This window comes from Bos mutus, chromosome 1 (genome assembly GCF_027580195.1).
Source record: "Bos mutus isolate GX-2022 chromosome 1, NWIPB_WYAK_1.1, whole genome shotgun sequence".
In the NCBI taxonomy this organism is placed as follows: domain Eukaryota; kingdom Metazoa; phylum Chordata; class Mammalia; order Artiodactyla; family Bovidae; genus Bos; species Bos mutus.
The window spans coordinates 82272152-82296022 of NC_091617.1; the positions used below are offsets into that span (position 1 = coordinate 82272152).

The 23871-nt window shown below is 43.9% G+C and overlaps 1 protein-coding gene and 1 pseudogene across 5 annotated transcripts in view; both read left to right on the forward strand.

Moving 5' to 3' along the window:
- ABCC5 (ATP binding cassette subfamily C member 5) overlaps positions 1–19310 on the forward strand; it is an 82327-nt gene extending 63017 nt beyond the window's left edge. For all 5 annotated transcript variants that reach the window (XM_005909530.3, XM_070372529.1, XM_070372516.1 and 2 more), the window contains 5 exons: positions 3550–3709; positions 13555–13633; positions 14647–14760; positions 16351–16515; positions 17853–19310. In XM_005909530.3, the coding sequence (XP_005909592.1) occupies positions 3550–3709; positions 13555–13633; positions 14647–14760; positions 16351–16515; positions 17853–17954 (620 nt within the window). In that variant the 3' untranslated portion in view covers positions 17955–19310. The remainder of the gene's footprint in view (positions 1–3549; positions 3710–13554; positions 13634–14646; positions 14761–16350; positions 16516–17852) is intronic.
- Positions 19311–20309: 999 nt separating this feature from the next.
- Positions 20310–21557, forward strand: LOC102282421 (glycine cleavage system H protein, mitochondrial pseudogene; annotated as a pseudogene).
- Positions 21558–23871: the final 2314 nt, after the last annotated feature.

Sequence of the window (23871 nt, forward strand, 5' to 3'; positions counted from 1 at the left end):
CAAAAATGAGGTACTTTTACACACACTGTTTCATGGCCTATTTATAAAATTACCACATACTTTCCATGTCAATATTCTATAACATGATTTCTATGCAGTATGACATAAAATTCTGTTTTATGGATGTACCACAATTTATATTAACCCAGATCCAATTGAAGGGCAGTGAGTTGTTGTCAATTTTTTGCTTTTATGGATAGCACCACAGTAACATCCTTATTTCTATGAAGTCAAAATATACAAAAAGCTTAAGGTCTTTGTGATGTGTTACAAGTATAGTCTCATATTTATTAGAAGGCAACATAGCTCTAAATAAGCAATCTATGTTCCTTCGAAGACAGAAATTATTTTCTTGATCTGACATCAGTTGTAAATAAATAGAGAATAGGCCATCACTTTAGGCATTTTAGTTCCCTACTATTCTTAGAAGTGTGTTTCTTTCCCTCTTTCTTTCCTGAATAACATTTCAAGATTGAGTCTCGTCTTTTTTCACTAACCTGTTCACCCTTGTGTAAGAGTTCTCTCTGAGTCACTTCTCTTAAGCTTTCTAGGCTCTATCCTCCCTTGGCATCAAAACTGCTTTAGCAGTTTGAGCAGGAAAACTGCTCAAACAGCTAAAAACCCATAGTTCTGCATCTAAATTGAGTCATTTCTCTTGAGCTTTCTAGGCTCTATGCTCCCTTGGCATCAAAACTCCTTTAGCTTTTTTTTTCTCTTGCCATTAAAAAATAGTCTTTTCTAGTCAATTTACTTTAAAGAATGTGGTAAGCAGAAAAGAAAAAGCTATTTCCTGCTCCCTCTTTGAAGGCATTATTTCACGTTAAAACAAGATACGGCCTCTAGGTTTTTACACTGGAGAGAGAATGCCCAGCCATGAGGGTGACTGTACCCATGGCTCTTACTCAGCTCCCTCCCATAAATTCCCTCTGCTGCATTGGCCCCCTAGGGGTGCACTGCTCACCTGAAACCTCTGACCTCCCTTCTTGTGATGTCCTTTTAACGCAGTAAGACAGATAAAATTTTCACCAAGACTTTATTAAAGTATAAGTAGATGAGAAATAAACAAAAATAAAATAATTCTAAACAGCCTGACTTACAAAGTCTAAACTATAATCCTAATAAGGTTCTTTCAAGACTGTGACATAGGTCCTGGCTCTCCATGGTTATAACCACCTGAGGACATCATGGCTTTTTTTACCAGCACATTCCATCTGTGCAAAGGTAGTCTAGACTCAGATCTTTTGTTAGAACAACTTAACCTATTTATTTAAGCACTATTCCTTCCATCATTCCTTCAAGATTTATGATGCTCAGATAAATGGTGCTTATCATTTATTGGAGCACCATTCCTTCCTTTGAGCACCATTTATTTGAGCACCTTAAATCTTGAACCACTGCTTTGGCACTGAAGGGGGCCCTCCAGGTAGAAGGTCTGGTCTCTCACCCAGGTAGAAGGGGCCCTCCCTTCTACCTGGGTGAGAGACCACTAGCCAGATCCCCCAGTCCTGAAAAAGCCAATCCCAGGAGGAAAGGCTCCTTGAGAACTGTTCTGCTACATGGATTCGGGTTTCCCAACTCGCAGATGGACATGAAGACCCCTGCCATAGGGAGATGGACAGTCAGGGTTACCAGAGGTTGTTTGACAGGGGTCAGATCTAGACTGCAGGTCTGTGGCTACAGACACTGGAGCAAGGGAGATATTTGTATCCTCACTGACCTCTGAGTAGACAGTCAGGAGGCTGCCATGAGAAGTCTTTAAGAACATGGAGGCAGAGCAGGGACGGAGAGTCAAGAACCAGAAAACTGGAACTTCACTGGCAGTCCAGTGGTTAAGACTCTGGCTTCCAATGCAGGGGGTATGGGTTCGATCCCTGATTGGGGAGCTAAGATCCTGTATGCCTCAGGGTGTGGCCAAAAAAAATTTTTTAATAAATAAAAAGATAAATCAAACTAGTTTAAAAAAGGTTTTTTTAAAAGACAACCAGGAAAACTGCTCAAACAGCTAAAAACCCATAGTTCTGCATCTAAATTGTGGGTCTGACTTGCAGAAAGATAGACAGGACTATGTCGAACTTTTTTTTTTTTTTGATGGGGGAAGAGCACTGAGCTTTTAAAATATATATGTAAATATTTAATAAAGTCATTTCAGTTCTCAGAATCTGTTTCAAGGAAATTTTCTGAGGTAGGAGCAGTTTGAGTGATGACAAGGTTACCATAGCATTATTCTGCTGCTGCTGCTGTTTGGTCACTAAGTCATGTCCAGCTCTTTGCAACCCCATGGGCTGTAGCCTGCCAGGTTCCTCTGTCCATAGGATTTTCCCAGCAAGAATACCGGAGTGGGTTGTCATTTCCTTCTCCAGGGGATCTTCCCAACCCAGGGATCAAACTTGGCAGGCAAATTCTTTACCACTGAGCCACCTAGGAAGCCCTATAGCATTATTCTAGCAAGTTTTAATTAAACTACATGTGCAACATTAGAGGACTGTTTAAATAAGAGTACAGCCACACAATGGAAATTATTGTAGCCACTAAAACTTTATCTCAAAAAGATAATAATATAACTGAGTGCTTGCTATGTAATGTTAAGTGGAGAAGATAGTTACAATATTTCTCTGGTATCATCTCAACTCTTAAGGAAACAAACTAAAAGGAAATGTGTCAAAAAAAAAAAAAAAAAAAGCAGGACTTTCCTGGTGGTGCAGTGGCTGGTGCTCTGTGCTCCTAGTGCAGGGGTCCTGGGTCCAATCCCTGGTCAAGGAACTAGACTCCACATGCAGCAACTTAAAAAGACGATACCACAACCAAGACCCACTGTAGCCAAATAAATAAATAGATAATGTACATATATAATTTTTTTTTAAAGGAGTAGTTAGATTATGGGAAATTGATGTTATCTGCTTGAATTATTTATATCATTTTTTGAAGAGTCAATTATGAAAGGCTATTCTGCCTATCACTGTGATCCTAAACTTGCTATTTTATCCCCCAAACCTGCTTTTCTACATTTTCCTATCATGGTAGAGAATCTACAGTCACTCATTTTCTCAAATCCAAAACTCCTTTCCTTGTGTGTTTAGCCTAGAACTTCTCCCTTCCCTAGCTTCGTGGCAGTGAAAGGCCTTGTACTGTTTTTCTTTGCTGAGATAAGGGGACAGAAGAGAGACAACAGCTTGTCCTCTGATTTGCCTCAAGCTCCTAGCTCTTGGTTCTTACCTGAGAAGCATCAAACCCTGTGTACCTGTACCTAAGGTGAAAAGGAGACGTTTTTCCATTTTACTCTCAGGAGAGTGTAACGGTCCCTCCTACTCCTTCTCAGGCTGCAGTATGTTGTATAAGTGTATATGCTTGGTAGCTCCAGAGAGTTCCTTGTTTTTTGTTTTTATTTTTCTAGCTATCACTTTCTACATTATCTTTGTTATCTACGTTATCCATCGAAATAATGATTGAACAGAAATAGAAAAATAGATGATGTTGCCCTGAGGAGAGGCCAGTTTTGTCTTCCCAGAATTTGCCAATCGAATGACTCTTGCCTATCTTCTGACTTATCAGGGAAGTCCTCTCTGGGCATGGCCCTCTTCCGCCTGGTGGAGTTGTGTGGAGGCTGCATCAAGATTGATGGAGTGAGAATCAGTGACATCGGCCTTGCTGACCTCCGGAGCAAGCTCTCCATCATTCCCCAGGAGCCGGTGCTGTTCAGCGGTACTGTCAGGTGAGACCTCAGTGCAGGCCAGGTGAGCGGGACAGAGCCCCACCGGGGACTGAGATCCAGTGGCCTCTGGTGCGGCACTTTCCCAACACCATGCGCTCCCTGTTGCAGGAAGAGCAGCTCCATAGTACTAGTCACCTCATTAGTTAAGCAGGACCCAGGGGCCCTGCAGCCGGATGGTAAGAAGTCAGAGAGATCTGGAATCTCTGTCTTCAGACAAGTTACTTAGCCACTCCTAAGCTTGTTTCCTCCTCCATGAAATGGGGATGTTACTAAGATCTGTTGTTGTGATAATTGAATGAATTTGTACAAATTTTATAGAAGCGTGGAGGCTGGCAGAGGGTGAGCATTCTGTGCATGGAAGCAGCCACCATCATCCCTCACTGTCCTCTCTCCTAGGGACACTCAAGAGTTGCAGTTCTCTCGATGGTTTTCAGGCATTATTACTACTCGTGGTTCTCATTTTCTAGTATCTTCTGCAAATTTTTGGTTCTTACTCTGGAATGATGCCCCTCTCTGAAATCTACCAGACTGCCAAAGAAAACATTTCTTTTCTTGACCTGTTATAACAGTAACTAATAAGGAAATACGTTTAACCCCATTGTCTTTTCCTGTGCTTTATCAGTCTAGCCTTAAGCATTTGCCTCCTAAAAACAATGGGTTTCCATAATTTGTGTCCATTTCTATTTAAGTTGACTCTCTAAATAAAAATAGCTTCAACCATATAGTTGACCTAGATAGCACTTCTTTTTAAAAATTACTCTAAAAGTGATATTGTCATTTTCTCTTTACTTTTTAGCAGTTTCCAAGAAAAGGTACCAATTTAATTTCAAATAACCACAGTGTTCAGAATTGTCTTTAAAACAGACTCATCCCCCCCACCCCCCACCACTTTTAGAAATGGCATTTGAACTCACTGATTTGAGGAGGTTCGGTAGATAAACTGAATTCTTACCTACATTTATGTGGGGTCAGTACTCTTGGGTGTGTTTATTTTGGCATTTCTCTAAAACACTAGTGAATTTGTATAGCACAGACTGGCTCTGTTGATGATGATAAATGAAAGTATTAGTCACTCAGTCATGTCTGACTCTTTTGCAACCCCATGGACTGTAGCCCACCAGGCTCCTCTCTCCATGGAATTCTTCAGGCAAGGATACTGAATTGGTTTGCCATTCCCTTCTCCAGGGGATCTTTCCCACCCAGGGATTGAACCCTGGTCTCCCAAATTGCAAGCAGTTTTGATCATGATTAATCATTCCCTTTGGGTGAATAAATAACAAGGTCAAACAAGCAACATCAAAGAGAATTTGAATTTATTGAAGACTCAAGTCTAAAGTCTAAACAAATTGAGAGATATTACCAAGTCTGCTCTTCCTTCCTATAAATCTCTCTATTTTTAGGTGCCACGGGAATGCCTTTGAGAATAAAATTGGCCTAATGATTTTTTGGCTCAGGACAAAAAAAAAACATATTTTTCTTATTTTTTTAAAATTACCATTTAGAAGAGATCTAGAAAGTAAGACACGTTATAGACTTCCCATGAATATGGTGCTACCAAGAAGTACCAGTGTTCATTTCACATTTTTACAGCACTTCATTTAAGTCTTTGACTCGGCTTCTGGAGTTAACGGTTAAGAACTGACCTGCTGGCTGCTGTTTGTGGAACATCGTGGAAGTGCAGCCTTTTTGGGAGTCGGGGCCGTTTGTTATCAGCTCCAGAGATGTGTTGCCACCTGATGGACAGGCTCAGTGGCTGGTGTGCTGCTGCCCGCGTTTTTAGTCATTGAGCTTGGAGCACTGTTTAGTCAGTCAGCTGTGCAAACCTAGGAAATCATATAAGTTTCACTTTCTGCTCACTGAAATTTTGACTGTTTAGGACTGTCACTGAGAACAAATTCAATCCCAGACCATCTACCTTTCCTTTATCCTCTCAGGTTTCTCATAGATCCCAAAGAATATCCAGCGTTTGGTATTCTTTTGCTGTTCTTAGAAAATTAGAAGACCTGTAATGAGTTTCCCAAGGCAAGGGCAGGCTAGATCATCTGCTCCCTCAACTACCCCCTAGAGACTCCAAATTTTGGAACTGTGTCTCCACCGCCATTAACCAGCATTGGGGGTGGGTACATCTCCTGGAGATTCCAACTTGCCATTAAAGTGTATCAGAAGGGAATTCAAGGTAAAACCAAAATCGAACAAACAAAACTCAGACTCTCGAAAGATAAAAATGTCTGAATTGTTCTACGTATCAGTTCAGTTCACTTCAGTCGCTCAGTCGTGTCTGACTCTTTGCGACCCCATGAATCACAGCACACCAGGCCTCCCTGTCCATCACCAACTCCCGGAGTTCACTCAGACCCACGTCCATTGAGTCAGTGATGCCAATATAGATAAATCATAGACCAGATCGTTTAGGGGCACACCCCTCCCTGGATTAGCCCATTCAAATAGCTTGTCCTAATCCAATCCATTCCAATAGCTCATCCAGGCCTGCCTCATCCAGCTGTCTGGGTTTGAGCTATAGGGCTCCTGTGTGTCTGAGGCCAGCCAGTACTTTCCTCTGCCATTTGCTCTGATTATCTCCATGAAGAGTGGTCCGTTTTCATCCAGACCTAAACACTTTGGCTGACCTTCCCTCTTTCATAGTCCTGGCAATACTTTTCTTTTCCCAGAGGACCTATGCTTCCTGGTCTCAGGAAGCCCATCTCTTTGCCTCCACTCTCGCTTTCCATCCTTGTGGACTGTCTGCAGTCTGGCTTGGCTGGTGGTTAATCTGCCCCTTAGAGGGACTAGTTGTCCTCAGCTGTCACTCTGGTGTGTCTCTGCATCTCAGTCTCCTCACCGGGGATGAGCGCATCTCATCACCAGGAGCATCTCTACCTAGCGTCCATCCATTATCAGGAAGCAGTGTTCTCACGTCTTCCTGTTCAGATGCTTTCTCTCCTTTTCTACTTGCCCATTTTATTTTATTTTTTTCCACTTTTGAGGAATATCTCAAGCTCTCAACTCAAAATCACAACAAAGGCACCTGAGCCCACAACTGATCCACCTCTGCTTTGATTCATTCTGGGCCAAAACACCTTCAGGCAGAAGCACTTAGTGCTCTAGAAGAAATGGAAGTTGCTCCACATTTGAAGCAGTTCTTAGAATCTCAAGGTTTTTCATTTGTCTTTGCATTATTCTGTTGTTTAAGGGGCCCCCTTTTACTTTTTTTGACATCTGAGTCTCTGTGGAATCAAGGAATCCCCAAAAGCTTCTAGTCTCAACGCCAGCAAGTAATGGTAAATCTAGGATAACTATGAAGAACACTAGATGTTATCTAAGTTTTGTTGAAGTCTTTCTGGCTGGGAGTATGTGTGAAATCTCTGTATCTTCGTCTTAATTTTGCTGTGAACCTGAAACTGGTCTTTTAAAATTGTCCTTAAAAAAAGGAAAAGGTCATTCTGGGGAGTTGTCTTTTGGCCTAGTGGTTAGGATTCTAGGCTTTCACTCCTGGGGCCCAGGTTCAGTCCCTGGTTGGGGAACTGAGATTCTGCAAGCTGTGGCATGGCCAAAAAAAAAAAAAAGTCACACTGTACCAGACACTGCTACTCTAAAGAACAACAACGACAATAGTATTAGCTAAGCTCATTGAGGATTTACGTGGCCTACTGTCCTAAGCATTTAAATTGTATTAATTTATCAAAATTAAAGTACTCAGAATTTGGTGAGGGTAGGTACTATTATTATGCCTATTTATAGGTGAAAAAGCTAAAGCCCAAAGTGGTTAAATAACTTGCCCAAAGATAAGAATTTCAATCTGGGCTATTTGGCTCAGAGCCTGGGTTCTTCCTCACCATACTTGCTGTGTTGTCTCCTGAAGTTCCTACCACACCCTCCTCAGTCATAACCTTGAGAGGTAACCCTGTCTCTCCAAGCACCAAGGTTGGGCCTGCTTCCTCAGGCGTCTTGACCGTTAGTTACCTTTCTTTTTCCAATATCTTTAAAATTTCATTATCTGCTTTCAGATTTGCAGTAGGTCTCTGTCCCTTTTCTTGAGAAAAATTGTCACACAAACTCTGCTCTTCTCTTTAGTCTTTTTCATATGCTCTAACTAAAAGCCAAAATCAGTCCATATTTCTGAATGACTATTTTGAACTTTCCTTTAGCTTCCTGTCAGAAGGTCTGAGGGTCCTGTAGTCTCCTACCCTGAAATCCCAAGGCTGCAAGGAGGTGCCCACATGGACAGAGGACAGTGTAGTTCAGCGTGGAGTCTTCTGTATGCCTGGAAGGGATTGCTGTATCCTCATTCCCTTCAGGAGATACTCTTGACCTTATTCGGTAGTTGTCAATAGGTGAGCTTAGAATATTGCTAAAAATAAAACATAAAAACCAAAGAGGAAAATACACTTTGGGCAACATAGGACTCCAGGACTTCTGACTGTTAAAAATAACCTTCATTCTCAGATTTTCTTTCTGTCCATCCACCCAGATGAGTACTTGATGCAGTGGATACATAACTTTGCTTGCTTTCATTTTTGTGGGTCAGACCAGGACCATCTGGCCACTGTAATGAGGATGTGTTTTTGTTTTTCTCATTCTTGATTGAGTTCCTTGTTGAGATCAGTCTGGTCTGCCTTAATGTGTAACCACCTGCTGGGGTTTCCCCAATGGCTCAAGCAATAAAGAATCCGCCTGCAATGCAGGAGACAAAGGTTCAGTCCCTGGGTAGGAAAGATCCCCTGGAGAAGGAAATGGCAACCCATTCCAGTATTCTTACCTGGAGAATGCCATGGACAGAGGAGCCTGGAGGGCCACATTCCATGGGGTGGCCAAGAGTCAGACATGACTGGGAGACTAAACAACACCACCTGCTGGTGTACATAAATATTCCCTATATATCCGGAACCCATGGCTTAGTCTTGGGGGCTCCTTCAGCTGGTGTGATGGTCCTGGGCGAGGTTGAAGGTCAAGCCCATCCACATGTCTGCCAAGTCTGATGGGGCAGCTGCTCAGTGAGCAGGGTCTGCACTCTGGTGTGCTTCCTGCTTGTCTAGTAGACTTATCTGATGAATTTACTGGATGTGTTTATGTGCTAGAGATGCTGCAACAGTGTACCACAAACTGGGTAGTTTAAAACCACAGAGCTTGACTCTCTCACAGTTCTGGAGGCTAGAAGGATGACATCAAGTGTCAGCAGGGCCGTACTCTGAAGCCTGTAGGGTCCTTCCCTGCCTCCACTACATTTTAGTGGTTTGCCAACAGTCTCTGGTGTGCTTGGCTTGTAGATTCATCATTCCAGTCTCTGCCTCCGTTGTCACATGGGTTCTCTCCCTGTCTCTGTCTTTATGTGGCCCTCTCTCTTCTAAGGACACCAGTCCTAGATTGAGAGTCTACCCTACTTTACTACTCCAGGCTGACCTCATCTCACCTAATACTATCTACACTGATTTATTTCCAGATAAAGTCACATTCTTAGGTACCGAGGATTAAATTTCAGCATGTCTTTTGGGGGGATACTCTTCAACCCATGATGCTAGGCATCAATGTACAGTGTTAACATTTCCTTGGGACTTCCCTGGCAGTCCTGTGGTTAGGACTCCTCACTCTCATAGCCAAGGGCCCCAGTTTGATCCCTGGTTGGGAAACTAAAATCCCACAAGCCTCACAGCCAAAAGAGAAAGAGAATACTTCCTAGACTAACTCTAGAGAAATTATCTGCACATTCCTTTCCTGAAAACCAGTATTATGGACCCTTCAATCTTGAACATATATTTATTGAGGTCTTGCTGCTGCTAAGTCGCTTCAGTCGTGTCTGACTCTGTGCAACCCCATAGACGGCAGCCCACCAGGCTCCCCCTGGGATTCTCCAGGCAAGAACACTGGAGTGGGTTGCCATTTCTTTCTCTAATGCATGAAAGTGAAAAGTGAAAGTGAAGTCGCTCAGTCGTGTCCGACTCCTAGTGACCCCATGGACTTCAGCCCACCAGGCTTCTCCGTCCACGGGATTTTCCAGGCAAGAGTACTGGAGTGAGATCTTAACTCTGTGGAAAGGACTCGACTCAGCAGAATTGGGAAGAATCTGAACAAGTGGTCAAATCTAAAGCCTAAAATTATGCAGTCCTTCCAGGAAGACATAGAGAAAGGGAAGATTTGAGCAGTAGGTGACAGGCTAAGCCGGAAATTCAAAAAGTGAGGTATCAAACCATAGGTAGCAGTTTATCAAGTTATTGGTGCTGGGAATTCCAGCCTTAGGTAAATACAAATTTTCTACAGGCAAACAGATCACAGTAGTAGAGACTGGGCAGTGTTCCAGGGAGCTTGGAGCTTGGAGATAGAACCAGAGTAAGGTGGGGGCCCCAAGCCTTAGGAGCCTGAGCAGGCTGTCAGGCTAGACCTGGATACATGGAGACACAATAGGAATTGACCTGGCAGAACTGGCTAACAGGTAGATTCTAACTCAAGAAGAGGTTCTGCTGGCTCTAAATGGGAACTACAGTCAGACCAGGAGCCAGATCAGAGCAGCCGGGTGCTAAACCACAGATCCTATTGCCTGAGGAAGAGTTGATTCTCTGTAATGGCAGAGGCCGCTCTTCAGCATGCAGTCCTGTGGGGTGTCTGTATAGAGAACGCAGTGCAGGGTGAGACCAGGCAAAGCATGGTTTTTGCTCAGGTGCTTTAAACATAACCCCTGTTTAAAGCCAGTCATGATTTCCCATGGGAGTAGGTACCCCTTCTTCTAGGATGATGAGGAATTCTGGACCACCACAAAAGTCCTGGAACTTTTTTTTTAAGGCTTTCTTGAATTTGTTACCATATTGCTTCTGTTTTATGTTTTGTTTTTTTGGCTGTGAGGCATGCGGGATCCATGCACTGTGCATTAGAAGGCGAAATCTTAACCACTGGACCACCAGGGAAGTCTCTTGTTTTAAAAAAGAGCTCTGAGCATTTTGGTTCAAAACTAAAAACCCTATTATGACCCCCAGGTCAAGAATTCTGCTATAAAAGTATGAGGAAGTCCATATTAGACCACACAAATAGGAGAGAGAATATTTTATTATAAAAACTTGCCTTGCTATCTGGATAAATGTCTCTCAGAGGATTGTCTTGCTAATCTTGCCCCATGGGAATTCCCACCAGTCAGTTTTGAATCAGGGGAAAATGATTAACCTTTTATCCCCCGAGACTTGGGATGGAGAACACGTGTTTGAGTCTGTCCCTGATCTGTGGTATATCAGTACAAAGTTCCCCTAAAAAGGTGGCTGGAGAGGAGAGCCATGGACATAGATTTCATCAACCCTGATGCATGTGCAGACAGACTCCAGAGTGTTAGAGGGACAGGGATGATCAGGTGCTTTCCACGTCTTTCAGTTTTGTCTTTTTGATTAGAAACGGGCGAGATTCTCCTTTGATTTAGCCTGTGGTCTGCCATTTCAGTTTTAGGTTATCAACAAATCGAACCACCTTCTTTAACTGAGAGGGCTCTTCCTGGATGACATGCCTTGCAGAGATCAGCCTTCCCCATCTAGACTTTCCATGGGTAGGATCCTGGTATTCAGAATCATGGGATTATTGTGTCCACTTGGAAAATGTGCTGAATATAAGAGTCAAAACCACCAAACAGTGTAACCAGGCATTTAAAGTGACCACATCCCCGGTCAATTTAACAGCCACCAGCTATCAAATGTCTACCATGTTCCAGGTGCTGTATCTACACATCTCTAATATTCACAGCAACCTACCAGGGCGTGTCACATCATTGTCTCCCCATTTTATAGGTGAGGAGACTGAGGAGTGACTTGTCCAAGGTCATGCAGATGGTAAGAGGCAGAGTAGGGATCAAGCCCAGTTGGCTCTTACTCTTACAAAAAATATTAGACAGTATACCCGGGCTACAACAGTGAATAAGATCCAGACAGGGATTCTAATGCAATGGAGGAGAGAGACAAATGAAACAGTGACGAGTGCCATCATAAGGGTGAGCAGGGGGAACCCCCAATCCAGGCCTGAAGGGCCAGAAGACACCAGCTAAGTTGAGAGCTGAAGGATGAGAAGGAAGCATAGCCAAGGAACAGGAACAATGTAATAATGATGCAGTAATAGCAGCTCTCACATACACACTGCCAAGCCTGCAGCAGGCGCTCCTGTAAGTGCTTTACATATGTGAATTGTGGTTCCCACAGCTGCCTTTTGAGGAGGTGCTCTTTTATTTTTTGGTTGCACTAGGGCTTCGTTGCTGCACATGGGCTTTCTCTAGTTGCAGGAAGGGGGGCTGATCTTGGTTTCGGTGTGCAGGCTTCTCACTGCGGCGGCTTCTCTTGTTGCAGAGCACAGGCTGTCAGTGCTCAGGTTACAGTAGTTGCAGCACTTGGACTTGGTGATTGTAGCATACAGGCTTAGTTGCTCTGAGGCCTGTGGAATCTTCCCGGACCAGGGATCGAACCCATGTCCCTTGTATTGGCAGACAGATTATTATCCACTGCACCACCAGGGAAGTCCAAAGAGCTGCTCTTTTATCCCTGTCTTACACGTAAGGGAACTGAGGTGTAGAGAAGTTAAGCTAACTTGGCCAGGATCACACAGTTGTCATTGATAGAAGCTGTGAAGGAATCAAGCAGTCTGGCTCCAGAGCTCTTGCTTTTTACCAGTGCCTCTCATGTCCAAAGGTGGGGAGTGATCTCGTGTTCTAAGTGGTAGGAAGCGCATGTGTGAAGGGACACGAGAAAGTGGGACTGTTTAGTGAGTCTCCCAGGAGTCCAGAGATGTCATGTGCCAACCTGCACTCTCCTCTAGGGTAGAATTCTTAAGTAATAACCTGCTTGTGTTTGCCTGCCCGAGATTAGTCACCCTAGACATGGAGACAAGTATGGATCAGAGCTAGAGTTCTCCCAAAGGTTTTTCTATTTCCCACACCTCAAGTGTAATTTATGAGCAAAGCAAATTATACTTAATATCTTTAAGATTACTAGACCCACAAATGTGATGTTTAGATCTAGACAAGACACCCAAAATTAATTCTACAGCCCACCTTCCACCCAGTATCTGTTTCATCACCACCTTTTCACCTCATCCTCCACGACCAAGAGCTTCTTCTCCTGTCTTTAACACTTTAAGAGCTCTCTAGTCCTGTTGTTTTGGTGGCAATCTTAATGTCCAGTAAGCAAGAACAGTTCCCAAACTGATTTTTGGTGCTAGTGAAATCCTTCCTCTTGAGCCCCTTTCTGCTCAGCTTTGTCCCTCCCTCTCCTGCAGGATCGGCTCCTTTTCTGGTCAGCTAGCTGTTGAGACCCCTGCCCAGTGACAGAGCTCTCACTCTGGTGTAGCAAGAAGAGAGAGGGAGTTTCTCTGAGTTTATACATATAAGAGATGTATTTTAGTATGCATATGCATAGGAAGCAATCTAGAAAGATATATGCCAAAATGCTAACAGTGTTTGTTTCAAAGGGTCTGATAAGTGATTAAACATACTGGTTTTAGGGAGTTCTCTGGTGGTCCAGTGGTTAATACTCTGCACTTTCAGTGCGGAGGACATGGGTTTGATCCCTGATTGGGGGACTAAGATCCCACATGCTAAGATCCTATATATATGTATATATATATATATGGGTTTTTTTGACTTTTTATGTCTATATTTCCTAATTTTTCTATAACTAACTTGTATCATTTACATAATAAAAATAATACAGTTTTGTAAAGAAGAAAGGGAGGCTCATTCCTGTGACAGGCAGGCAGCGGCACTCCCGTCTCGGCCTCCACCTGTGGCTGTCGGGGTCAGAGCCCGTTGTTTAAACCTTTACCACAGTCATCGTGTGCGGGGTGGTTGCTTATGTGTTGGATCCCTGAGAAATTCCTATTATGTTTCTCATTAGATCAAATTTGGATCCCTTCAACCAGTACACTGAAGACCAGATCTGGGATGCCCTAGAAAGGACACACATGAAGGAATGTGTAAGTAAAGAACTGAGGGAGAACTTTGCTAGAACTTCAGGGGTGGAAACTCGGTGATGCCATGGTCATTCCCCAGCCAGCTCTGGCTGCCTCTGTCCAGCCCGGCCTTTCCCGCCACCTCCAGGATGTCTGTGGAGGAGCACTTCAGAGCAAGGCTTCCCAGGCATTTCACAATGGGTATAAAAGTCAGTATTTCCTTATCCTCACCTCCCCTCTCTTATTCCCTCCCATAGTCATATTTCCCTTTTTATTGTACCATCCATTCATTGAGAAGATATTAATGACAACCACTCAGCGTTCAGTATGCTTTTAAATCAAGTTCTATTTTATTAATCATAACAGTACAACATCCTTTTGAAGCATGTATATATGTGCAAAAGATTTATCACTTCTTGAGTCCACAAAAAGCACCCAATGTGCATATGAACCTCTCAGAGTAACTTAGCAGGCACCCTCCAAGGGCCACGAACTAAGATTACCCCTGGCCTGGAGTGGGGTCTCTTGTGCTCCTGCACACTAGCCCAAATTCAGCTAGAGCAGCTCTGCCTTCATGACCTTTCTATTGGGCTTCTTCAAACAATTTCATTTGAAGAACAGGTTCTATAATTTATAGGAAGAAAAGTTTGACAGCCATGGGTCTACAGCTTTGGCCTTCAGAAAGAGAGTAGTTTTGCTTACCCCATCTCTCATTGCATCACCATATTTTCAGGACCCAAAATGATAGGATTTCAGAACATAAAATATATTGGAATTTCTGGGACATTTTGATGACATGAGACTAATAGATAGTTTAGTTGAAATATGGAATGGCCTAGAAAATGTGGTCCTGCTACGTGATTATCACACCTGTATGTTCTTTCTAGGTGAGCCAGATTCTTGGCTAATAATTCTTTCATCTGTTTAAGAATAATTTATTTTTGCCCCTGGGTTTTTGACAAAATTTAGCTTTATTTTCTTTCTTTCAAAATTTAGGTGTTTTTTTTTTAACCCTTCTAATCTCTATTTCTCCCTAGATTGCTCAGCTACCTCTGAAACTTGAATCTGAAGTGATGGAGAATGGGGATAACTTCTCAGTGGGGGAACGGCAGCTCTTGTGCATAGCTAGAGCCTTACTCCGTCACTGTAAGGTAAGGTGGTCTGGTGGGTGGCAGAGGAGGGCGTCAGCAGAAGCACAGGAAGATGGAAGAATAGCCATTGCCTGTGGCATGAGGTCCAAAGGCATTCTTGACTCCGAGCCCAGGGGCACTTTTTTTTTTTTTTGGTTGCGCTGAATCTTTGTTGCTCGGCGTGGGTGTGGGCTTCTCAGTGCGCTGGCTTAAAACTCAACAGTCAAAGAACTAAGATGATGGCATCTGGCCCCATCACTTCATGGCAAATAGATGGGGAAACAATGGAAACAGTGACAGACTTTATTTTCTTGGGCTCCAAAATCACTGCAGGTGGTGACTGTAGCCATGAAATTAAAAGATGTTTGCTCCTTGGAAGAAAAGCTATGACCAACCTAGACAGCATATTAAAAAGCTGAGACAATACTTTGTCGACAAAGGTCTATTCAAAGCCATAGTTTTTCCAGTAGTCATGTATGGGTGTGACAGTTGGACCATAAAGAAGGCTGAGTGCCGAAGAATTGATGCTTTTGAACTTTCGTGTTGGAGAAGACTCTTGAGAGTCCCTTGGACTGCAAGGAGATCCAACCAGTCCATCCTAAAGGAGATCAGTCCTGAATATTCATTGGAAGGACTGATGCTGAAGCTGAAGCTCTAATACTTTGACCACCTGATGTGAAGAACTGACTCATTGGAAAAGATCCTGATGCTGGGAAAGATTGAAGGCAGGAGGAGAAGGGGACAACAGAGGATGAGGTGGTTGGATGGCATCACCGACTCAATGGACATGGGTTTGAGCAAGCTGCAGGAGATGGTGAAGGACAGGGAAGCCTGGCGTGCTACAGTCCATGGAGTTGGAGAGAGAAGGACACGACTGAGCGATTGAACAACAACCCTGTTGAGCTTGGACTCCAGGGCCCACAGGCTTCAGTAATTGCAGCTCCTGGGCACTAGGGCACAGGCTCAGGAGTTGTGGCACTTGAGCTTAGTTGCTGTGTGGCGTCTTCCTGGACCAGGGATTGAGCCCATGTTTCCTGTGTTGGCAGGTGGATTCTTTACAACTGAGCCACCAGGAACGTCACTCAGTGGCATTTTTTTTAACAGAATACCCAGAGATGTTTAACCTTGACACAATTTGGGTATATGGATATTTTGTTTGCTTTTTTGTTTTTATTTTTGACGGCCTCGAGCCTTCAGTTTCCAAGGGCAACTTGTTTCTGTCTTCTGAGTAGTTGTAGTATTGGAAGCCATAGACTTAAAAGATTTTAAAACTGTAAGACATGTCCAGATCATCAAATACAGTCCAGTCCCGTCATGTTAAAACTGGAAAAGGAAGTCCAAAAAAGTCACTGTTCAGAGTCACAGAGCAAGTGAGGCGAGTGGTTTGTTAGATCAGTATTTCACGTATTTGTGGAAATCAAGGCAAACATATGAATTTGAAGTTATGTCATTTCTAAACAAAACAGTATTTTAAATTTGTGTGTACCTATTTAGAAAAAAACAATATATAATATAAAATTCAAATCTTAAAACACATTTTGGTGAAACCTAGATTAACTAGAATGCTTAAGGAATTGGTTGGATCCCTCTTTCTCCTCTCTTCCCCGGCAGATTCTGATTCTAGATGAAGCCACAGCTGCCATGGACACCGAGACAGACTTACTGATCCAAGAGACCATCCGAGAAGCATTCGCTGACTGCACCATGCTGACGATTGCCCATCGCCTACACACAGTCCTAGGCTCTGATAGGATTATGGTGCTGGCCCAGGGGCAGGTACTGAGCCCCCAAGGGACCTTGGTTTGGCACGTGGCCTTGTCTGGGAGGAGAACTGGCCCCTGGCAGGATTAGGCTGATGGCCCTCATAGCACTCAGATAAGCAGCCATAGTGACTCCAGCCTGGTTCCTTTTGCATGGGATGCAGCCCTCCCAATCAAGAGATTGAGTCTGGAGCATGCCTGTTGGGTTCTCATTATGCTTTACTACCCATTCTTTTGTTGCTTGTGAACAGTAACACTTTGACTTAGGTCAGAGAGCATGTGTACTTTGTAGTTCACTCACAGGGGTTTTCCAAAGCTGTTGAGACCAGCCACCACACGTCTGCTTTTTGCAGTCATGTAGTGGTGCCAAACTTCTTGCTGTTCCCAGCTTTCCCACATACTGGCCCCCAGGCTTTTTCATTTCCTGCTATTTCCTTTCAGTGCTGTTGGCTATAAACCATCTTGGATCCCCTAAGCATTTCCACCTCTCTGTCTACTCATACAGTTCCCTCTACCTAAAATGCCCTTTCCTGTGCTCACTCTCCCATGTGGACCTGCTTATACCCTGCCTATCCCATAAGAGAGCCAGTGTCTGCCTCCCCCCTTACTGTACAGGGTGTCTGCTCTGGCACCCAACCGCCTACCATCACATAGCCAGCCCCAGGAAGACACTTTGTCCTTGTGCCTGTCTCTGTTGGACAGGATAGCCTTTCCTAAGAGCATCCCAGGAGATGTCCTGTTCTCTGTCCTTGGCCAGAGTCGTGTCACACACCTTTGCCCTGCAGCAAGGGAGGCTGGGGGAGTGAGTATGTGGCCTCTGTCTGGGAGGCAGGTTCTGCCAGCACACTGTTCTGTTTTCTACTGGAGTGTGATTTCCGGTGACTGCCTAGTAGCCCCTCATGGGAATGGATAATTGACTGAGTTGATCACTTATACTCACTTCCCTTTTGTTTTTCTGCCAACTAAGCCTCTTTTCCATCCATAGGTTTGGATCAGCTTACACAATAAGATGCCATTTACTTGGTATGCCTTTGACTTGAGCTCCAGTTTCTTCCCTCTGCAGCATATAGGACCTTTTGATTGATTCCTTCTTACACAGGGCTGAGAGAATTGAGACTTAATGTGAAGGGGCTCTGGAGGTGTCTCTAAATTTTCTCTTAACTAAACTCTGGTTAGTTTAAAAAAAAAAAAAGAGAGAGAGAACACAGGTGGGCATGGCAGAGCTAGCTGAACTGCCACCTTGATTCCATCCTCGGGGGTTTGGGGCTTTGCCCCCCTTCCTGAGCTGTGGATCCTGTAGGACACCCCGAGTGTCCCCGAGTCACCGTCCGATGCTGTCTCCTTCCTCTGCAGGTGGTGGAGTTCGACACCCCATCGGTCCTTCTTTCCAACGACAGCTCCCGGTTCTATGCCATGTTTGCTGCTGCAGAGAACAAGATCGCCGTCAAGGGCTAACTCCCCCAGTGCCGTCCACATCTCTTTTCTTTGGAGCATTGCCATTCCCTGCCTGGGGCGGGCCCCTCACTGCGTCCTCCTGCCGAAACCTTGCCTTTCCCAATTTTATCTTTCGCACAGCAGTTCAGGATTGGCTTGTGTGTTTCACTTTTAGGGAGAGTCCTATTTTGATTATTGTATTTATTCCATATTCATGTAAACAAAATTTAGTTTTTGTTCTTAATTGCACTCTAAAAGGTTCAGGGAACCGTTATTATATATGTATCAGAGGCCTATAATGAAGCTTTATACGTGTAGCTATATCTATATATAATTCTGTACATAGCCTATATTTCCAGTGAAAATGTAAGCTGTTTATTTTATATTAAAATAAGCACTGTGCTAAGAACAGTGCAGATTCCTTTCTATCATTTTTGTACAGTCTGCTGCACTAGAGGTCTGGTTTTGCTATTAGACTATAGGAAGGGTAGCGTGCGTTTTTCCCCAGCTGGCTGTTTCACGGTGCCGGGATTTCTGGGTGTCCGAAGGAAGGAGTGTAGCAGTAGCCGGCTCTCCAGTGGCCCCCTGCTGCCTCCCAGCAGCCACGCCGGGGTGGGGCAGAGCGGGGCCCACGGAGGCCGAGCAGAGCACCGTGAATTCTCAGGGCTCCTGCTTTCTGTCCTCTTGTCACTTCACCGCTTCTGTCGGGAGAGCAGTGGGTCAGAGTCCCAGACCCCTCTCCTCCCCCTCCATCGGGACCGAGAGTCACAGACCCTTCCTCGGCCAAGGGGGAGCATCCTCCTGCCTTCCTCTGTTCTGCTGTTGCTTCTCAGCAAGCATTGAGTCTGCTCCGAGTGTCCCACTGCCTCAGGTTCCCAATGCTGGCCAACGCACAGAGCTCTCTGGCACCTTGAAACCGTCTGTTCTGAGCCCTGGAGCCCACTGCCGCTTGGCCCGATGGTCCTTCTTCATTTGCCTGGCCTCACACCCCCACAGTTCAGTGACAGGGTTCAGGATTTTGTGGGTCTGTTTTCTTTTCTTCCTGCGGTTGCCGCAGAGTCTCTTCCTCTCTCCAAAGTCCGCGACTTTAAGCAGCTCTTGCTAATCAGTGTCTCACACTGGTGTAGAAGTTTTTGTACTGTAAAGAGACCTACCTCAGGTTGCTGATTGCCGTGTGGTTCGGTGTGCTCCTGCCAACCCCGATTGTGCCGTGGGGCCAGTAGCTCAGGTGGGCGTGGTCACTGCTGTCATCCGTTGAATGGTCAGCATTGCATGTCGTGACCAACTAGACATTCTGTCGCCTTAGCATGTTTGCTGAACACCTTGTGGAAGCAAAAATCTGAAAAAGTGAATAAAATTATTTTGGATTTTCTAAAACTCTTGGTGTGGAAAATAATTCTCTGGGAGGGGAATAAGCAGTCTTTGAGTGGCTTTGGAGTCCTGGAACCTTGGATCTGAATATCTAGCAGATAATGGACAGAGGGGAGGGACCAGTAGTGGAGCTGGTTGGTTGCAGGGGATGTGGAGTACACCTTGCCTTGAATCACTATAGTGGGCCGAAGTCCCTGCAGCCTGTGTCCTGGGCATGGTCACCAAATCAAGCTCCTGTGCTGCTAATAAGAGTTGGAAGTGGGAAGGGTGTAGTGAGATCGGTGGTAGTGGAGAAATATTTTTTTTTTTTGAAAATTCACCTTTTTTTATTTTTAATTGCAGTAGATTTACAATATTATACTAGTTTCAGGTGTACAGCACAGTGATTCAGTATTTTACAGATTATACTCTACCAAATGTTATTATACAATGATGGCTATAATTCTTTATCTGATACAATATAAATTTGTTGCTGTTTTATAAATAGTTTTTAATTTCTTAATCCCATACACATAATTTGTCCCATCACAATTCTGTCTCTCCTTTGATAACTATTAGTTTGTTTTCTGTATCTGTGTAGTTGCTAAGTCATGTCCAGCTCTTTGAGACCCCATGGACTGTAGCCTGCCAGGTTCCCCTGTGCATGGGATTCTCCAGGCAAGAATACTGGAGTGGGTTGCCATTTCCTCCTCCAGTGGAGAAATATTTTAAATGAACAGTTTGTTGAGGGTTCTCAGCAATCCAAATAATGTAATTGCTCTTTCAGCCAATTCATTCAGATTAATTTATTGAGAATTAAGTGCCCATTCAAAAGGGTACTCATTCTAACATTTCTCAATATGTCATATTGTATGCAGAAAGCTTTTAAACTATTTGGTATCAGTTCTGCTGAGTCATCAATAACCTCAGATATGCAGGTAACACCACCTCTTACGGCAAAAAGCGAAGAGGAATTAAAGAGCCTCTTGAAAGTGAAAGAGGAGGCACCCGTGCGCGGTGTGGAGCATGCGGGCCGCGGTCGGCAGCCTGCGCGCCATCTCGGCACCTAGCGCGCCCTGCTCGCCGCGGCCCTGGGGACTGCGAGCGGGTGCCATCCGGAAGCTGCGCACCGGCCCTGCTCTGCTGTCGGTGCGGAAATTCACAGAAAAACACGAATGGGTAACAACGGAAAATGGTGTCGGAACAGTGGGAATCAGCAATTTTGCACAGGAAGCTTTGGGAGATGTTGTTTACTGTAGTCTGCCTGAAGTTGGGACAAAGTTGAACAAACAAGAGGAGTTTGGTGCTTTGGAAAGTGTGAAAGCTGCTAGTGAACTCTATTCTCCTCTATCAGGAGAAGTAACTGAAATTAATAAAGCTCTAGCAGAAAATCCAGGACTTGTCAACAAGTCTTGTTAGGAAGATGCTTGGCTGATCAAGATGACATTCAGTAACCCTTCAGAACTAGATGAACTAATGAGTGAAGAAGCATATGAGAAATACATAAAATCTATTGAGGAGTGAAACTGGAACCTCTAAATAAACTACTTTGAAACAACTTAATCTAGCATAGTTGTCTTAAATTAGTGGTGGATAGATATTTAGAAAGCAACTTTTAGCAAAAGAAACTACTTGTAACAATGTTTCCTGAAGAAAATACCCCTTAACTTTCTAATGACTTCAGATAAACACTGTATCTTTTTCCACAGCGTCCTGTGATTTTTAGGCTAGGCTCCGGTTATAATATTCAGAATTCCTGAAATTATCTCTGGTAAAACTAATTACAAAAATTATGTAATTCAAGGATAACATGGTTATCTTAAACCTTATATGACTTGTAACTTGCTTACAGCTATCCTTGGATTTGGGTCAAAATTATCTTTCCACTAGAAATAACTGCCAGTGGAGAAAAGTTTGTTAGTTGTATAGTGTCCAGTGAAGAATATTACTATCTTAATTTTGCAATACACTGTGTTTGCTGGTGCTATTTTTATACAGTGAAGCAACAGCCTTGCAGGAGAATAAACAATTTAATTTAAAAAAAGTGAAAGAGGAGAGTGAAAAAGCTGGAGAGTAAAAAACATTTTTTAATGTTTTTTTAACATTAAAAAAAGTTTTAACGTTAAAAACTCAACATTAAAAAAATGAAGATCACAGCATCCGGTCCCATCACTTCATGGCAAATAGATGGGGAAACGATGGAAACAATGACAGATTTTATTTTCTTGGGCTACAAAATCACTGCAGATGGTGACTGCAGCCGTGAAATTAAAAGACGCTTGCTCCTTAGAAGAAAATCTATAACCAACCTAGACAGCATATTAAAAAGCAGAGACATTACTTTGCCAACAAAGGTCCATCTTATCAAAGCTATGGTTTTTCCAGTAGTCATGTATGGATGTTAAGAGACCACAAGAAAGCTGAGCATTGAAGAATTGAGGCTTTTGAACTGTGGTGTTGGAGAAGACTCTTGAGAGAGTCCTTTGGACTGCAGAGATCAAACCAGTCAGTCCTAAAGGAAATCAGTCCTGAATATTCATTGGAAGGACTGATGCTGAAGCTGAAGCTCCAATACTTTGTATTGGCCACCTGATGCGAAGAACTGACTCATTGGAAAAGACCCTGATGCTGGGAAAGATTAAAGGCAGGAGGAGAAGGGGATGACAGAGGATGAGATATTTGGATGGTATCACTGACTTGATGGACATGAGTTTGAGCAAGCTCTGGGAGTTGGTGATGATGGACAGGGAAGCCTGGTGTGCTGCAGTCCATGGGGTCACAAAGAGTCGGACACAATTGAGCAACTGAACTGAACAGCCCCTAACCCAGGTCCTCAGCTCCTCAAGCTGGGATTACATTGGAAGAACCTCCCAAATATCTAACTACCTGCAGGATTTTCCTGATTCATCCTGACTTGTACTCTGACTCAATCTGTCATTGATGTTAATCACATGCTCACCTTTTCAGTCTAATTTCACACAGCTGCCCTGTTTCAAACAGATGAATTCCTTCATCTGTATTCAATTTGGGTCTTTCAGGCTCTTTACAGCCACTCTGGGCATCACTGGGGTCTCCATCCATCCAACTGGCTCCATCTAAGTCACCTGTGTGTCCTTTTCCCATCGCTCTTGTCTGCTGACTTACTCTCATCTGGTGTGACAGGAATAACCTGGCCGTAGGCACTGGGAGGACCATCCATCACCTCCCATGGATGACCATAGGAACTTGGACCTGCCGCTTTTCCTGCCTGAATCTCAGCTTCTTCCTCAGAAAAATTGGGAGCATAACGTCTATCTTATCTTACAGGAGAAAACCATTGAAAAATGTTTTGCAAGCATACCACATTCTTTAGCTATTTGTGTGCTTGTGTCCACACCATAGAGACACATCCTCCATGAAATCATGAACTCCATGTTGCAAAGAGTCAGGCATGACTGAGCGACTGAACTGCTGAGTTATCAGAAATCGTATCTTAAACCCACCCCTTTTTATAAACCAGTGTCGTAAAAATTAAGGGGCTCAGCTCTTAAATTAAAAATGTTCCTCAGTTGTCACATTTCAAGTGCTTTGTCACCACCTGCGGCCTGTGGCTACACAAACATATTCAATAGAATGTACTCGGTGTTGTGGGAAGTTCTCTTGGATGGCACCAAGGTAAGCAACCACTTTTCTGGATGCACTGGAAGTGCCCTCTAAGAAGGGTAACAAGGGTGGCAGAAGGAGCCCTGCATGGTCATCCTAGCAAAGCTCGCTGCTGCATGTGACACTGACTTCCCCTCCTTCAGTTCTATTCTATCTTGGGTCTCCTCCCACCTCTGTAAGCTGCTTTGTCCCTTTAGGAGGAGGCATTGCCCTGCCTTCTGCCCTTTGTTCTTCTTGCCTGGATTCTTTCACTCCCAGCAGCACAGTGACAGACCTTCAACTATGGGCTTGGCCTGTCTTTCGGACCAGTCTCTGCTGCCTGCTGAGCGCCTCCACTGAGCACCAAGCCCCTCAAACAGCCTGTTGAAAATCAGTGTTCCTTGTCTTAATTAGTGGCTCCTCTGACTTCCTTAAATCTTTCAGGCTAGAAGCCTGAAAAGGCTTTAGTTATATCAGTTCTCCTGCCGCTTCCCAATAAACTTAGTCACTTCAGGTCCTATGCGTCACCATCACCACCCCCTTCTCTCCTTTTGCCATAATTTGGACTCCCCTCCCTTTCTTTTTTTAATTTTGTAGTTACAGCCTTATTGCTAGTCTCCCTGCCGCAATTGTCCTCTCCAAATCATTGTATATACCACTTCCAAAATACAAACCCAAATGCAAGTTGACCAAATATTTTACCTTCCAAAAGTCTTCAGGAGACAATTACCTGTAGGTGGCCTATATTTCTGAGTTTGGCAGTCAGGGTGTTCATTATCTGGCTCCAACCTTCCTTTTCTACTCAGTATTCCTAAAAATAAGCCAATATTTTATTTTTAAATTTTATTTATTTTTTGGCTGTGTTGGGTCTTCATTGCTGTGAAGGCTTTTCTCCAGTTGCAGCAATTGAGGGCTACTCTGGTTGCAGTGCACAGGCTTCTCGCTGAGGCGGTTTCTCTTATTTTGG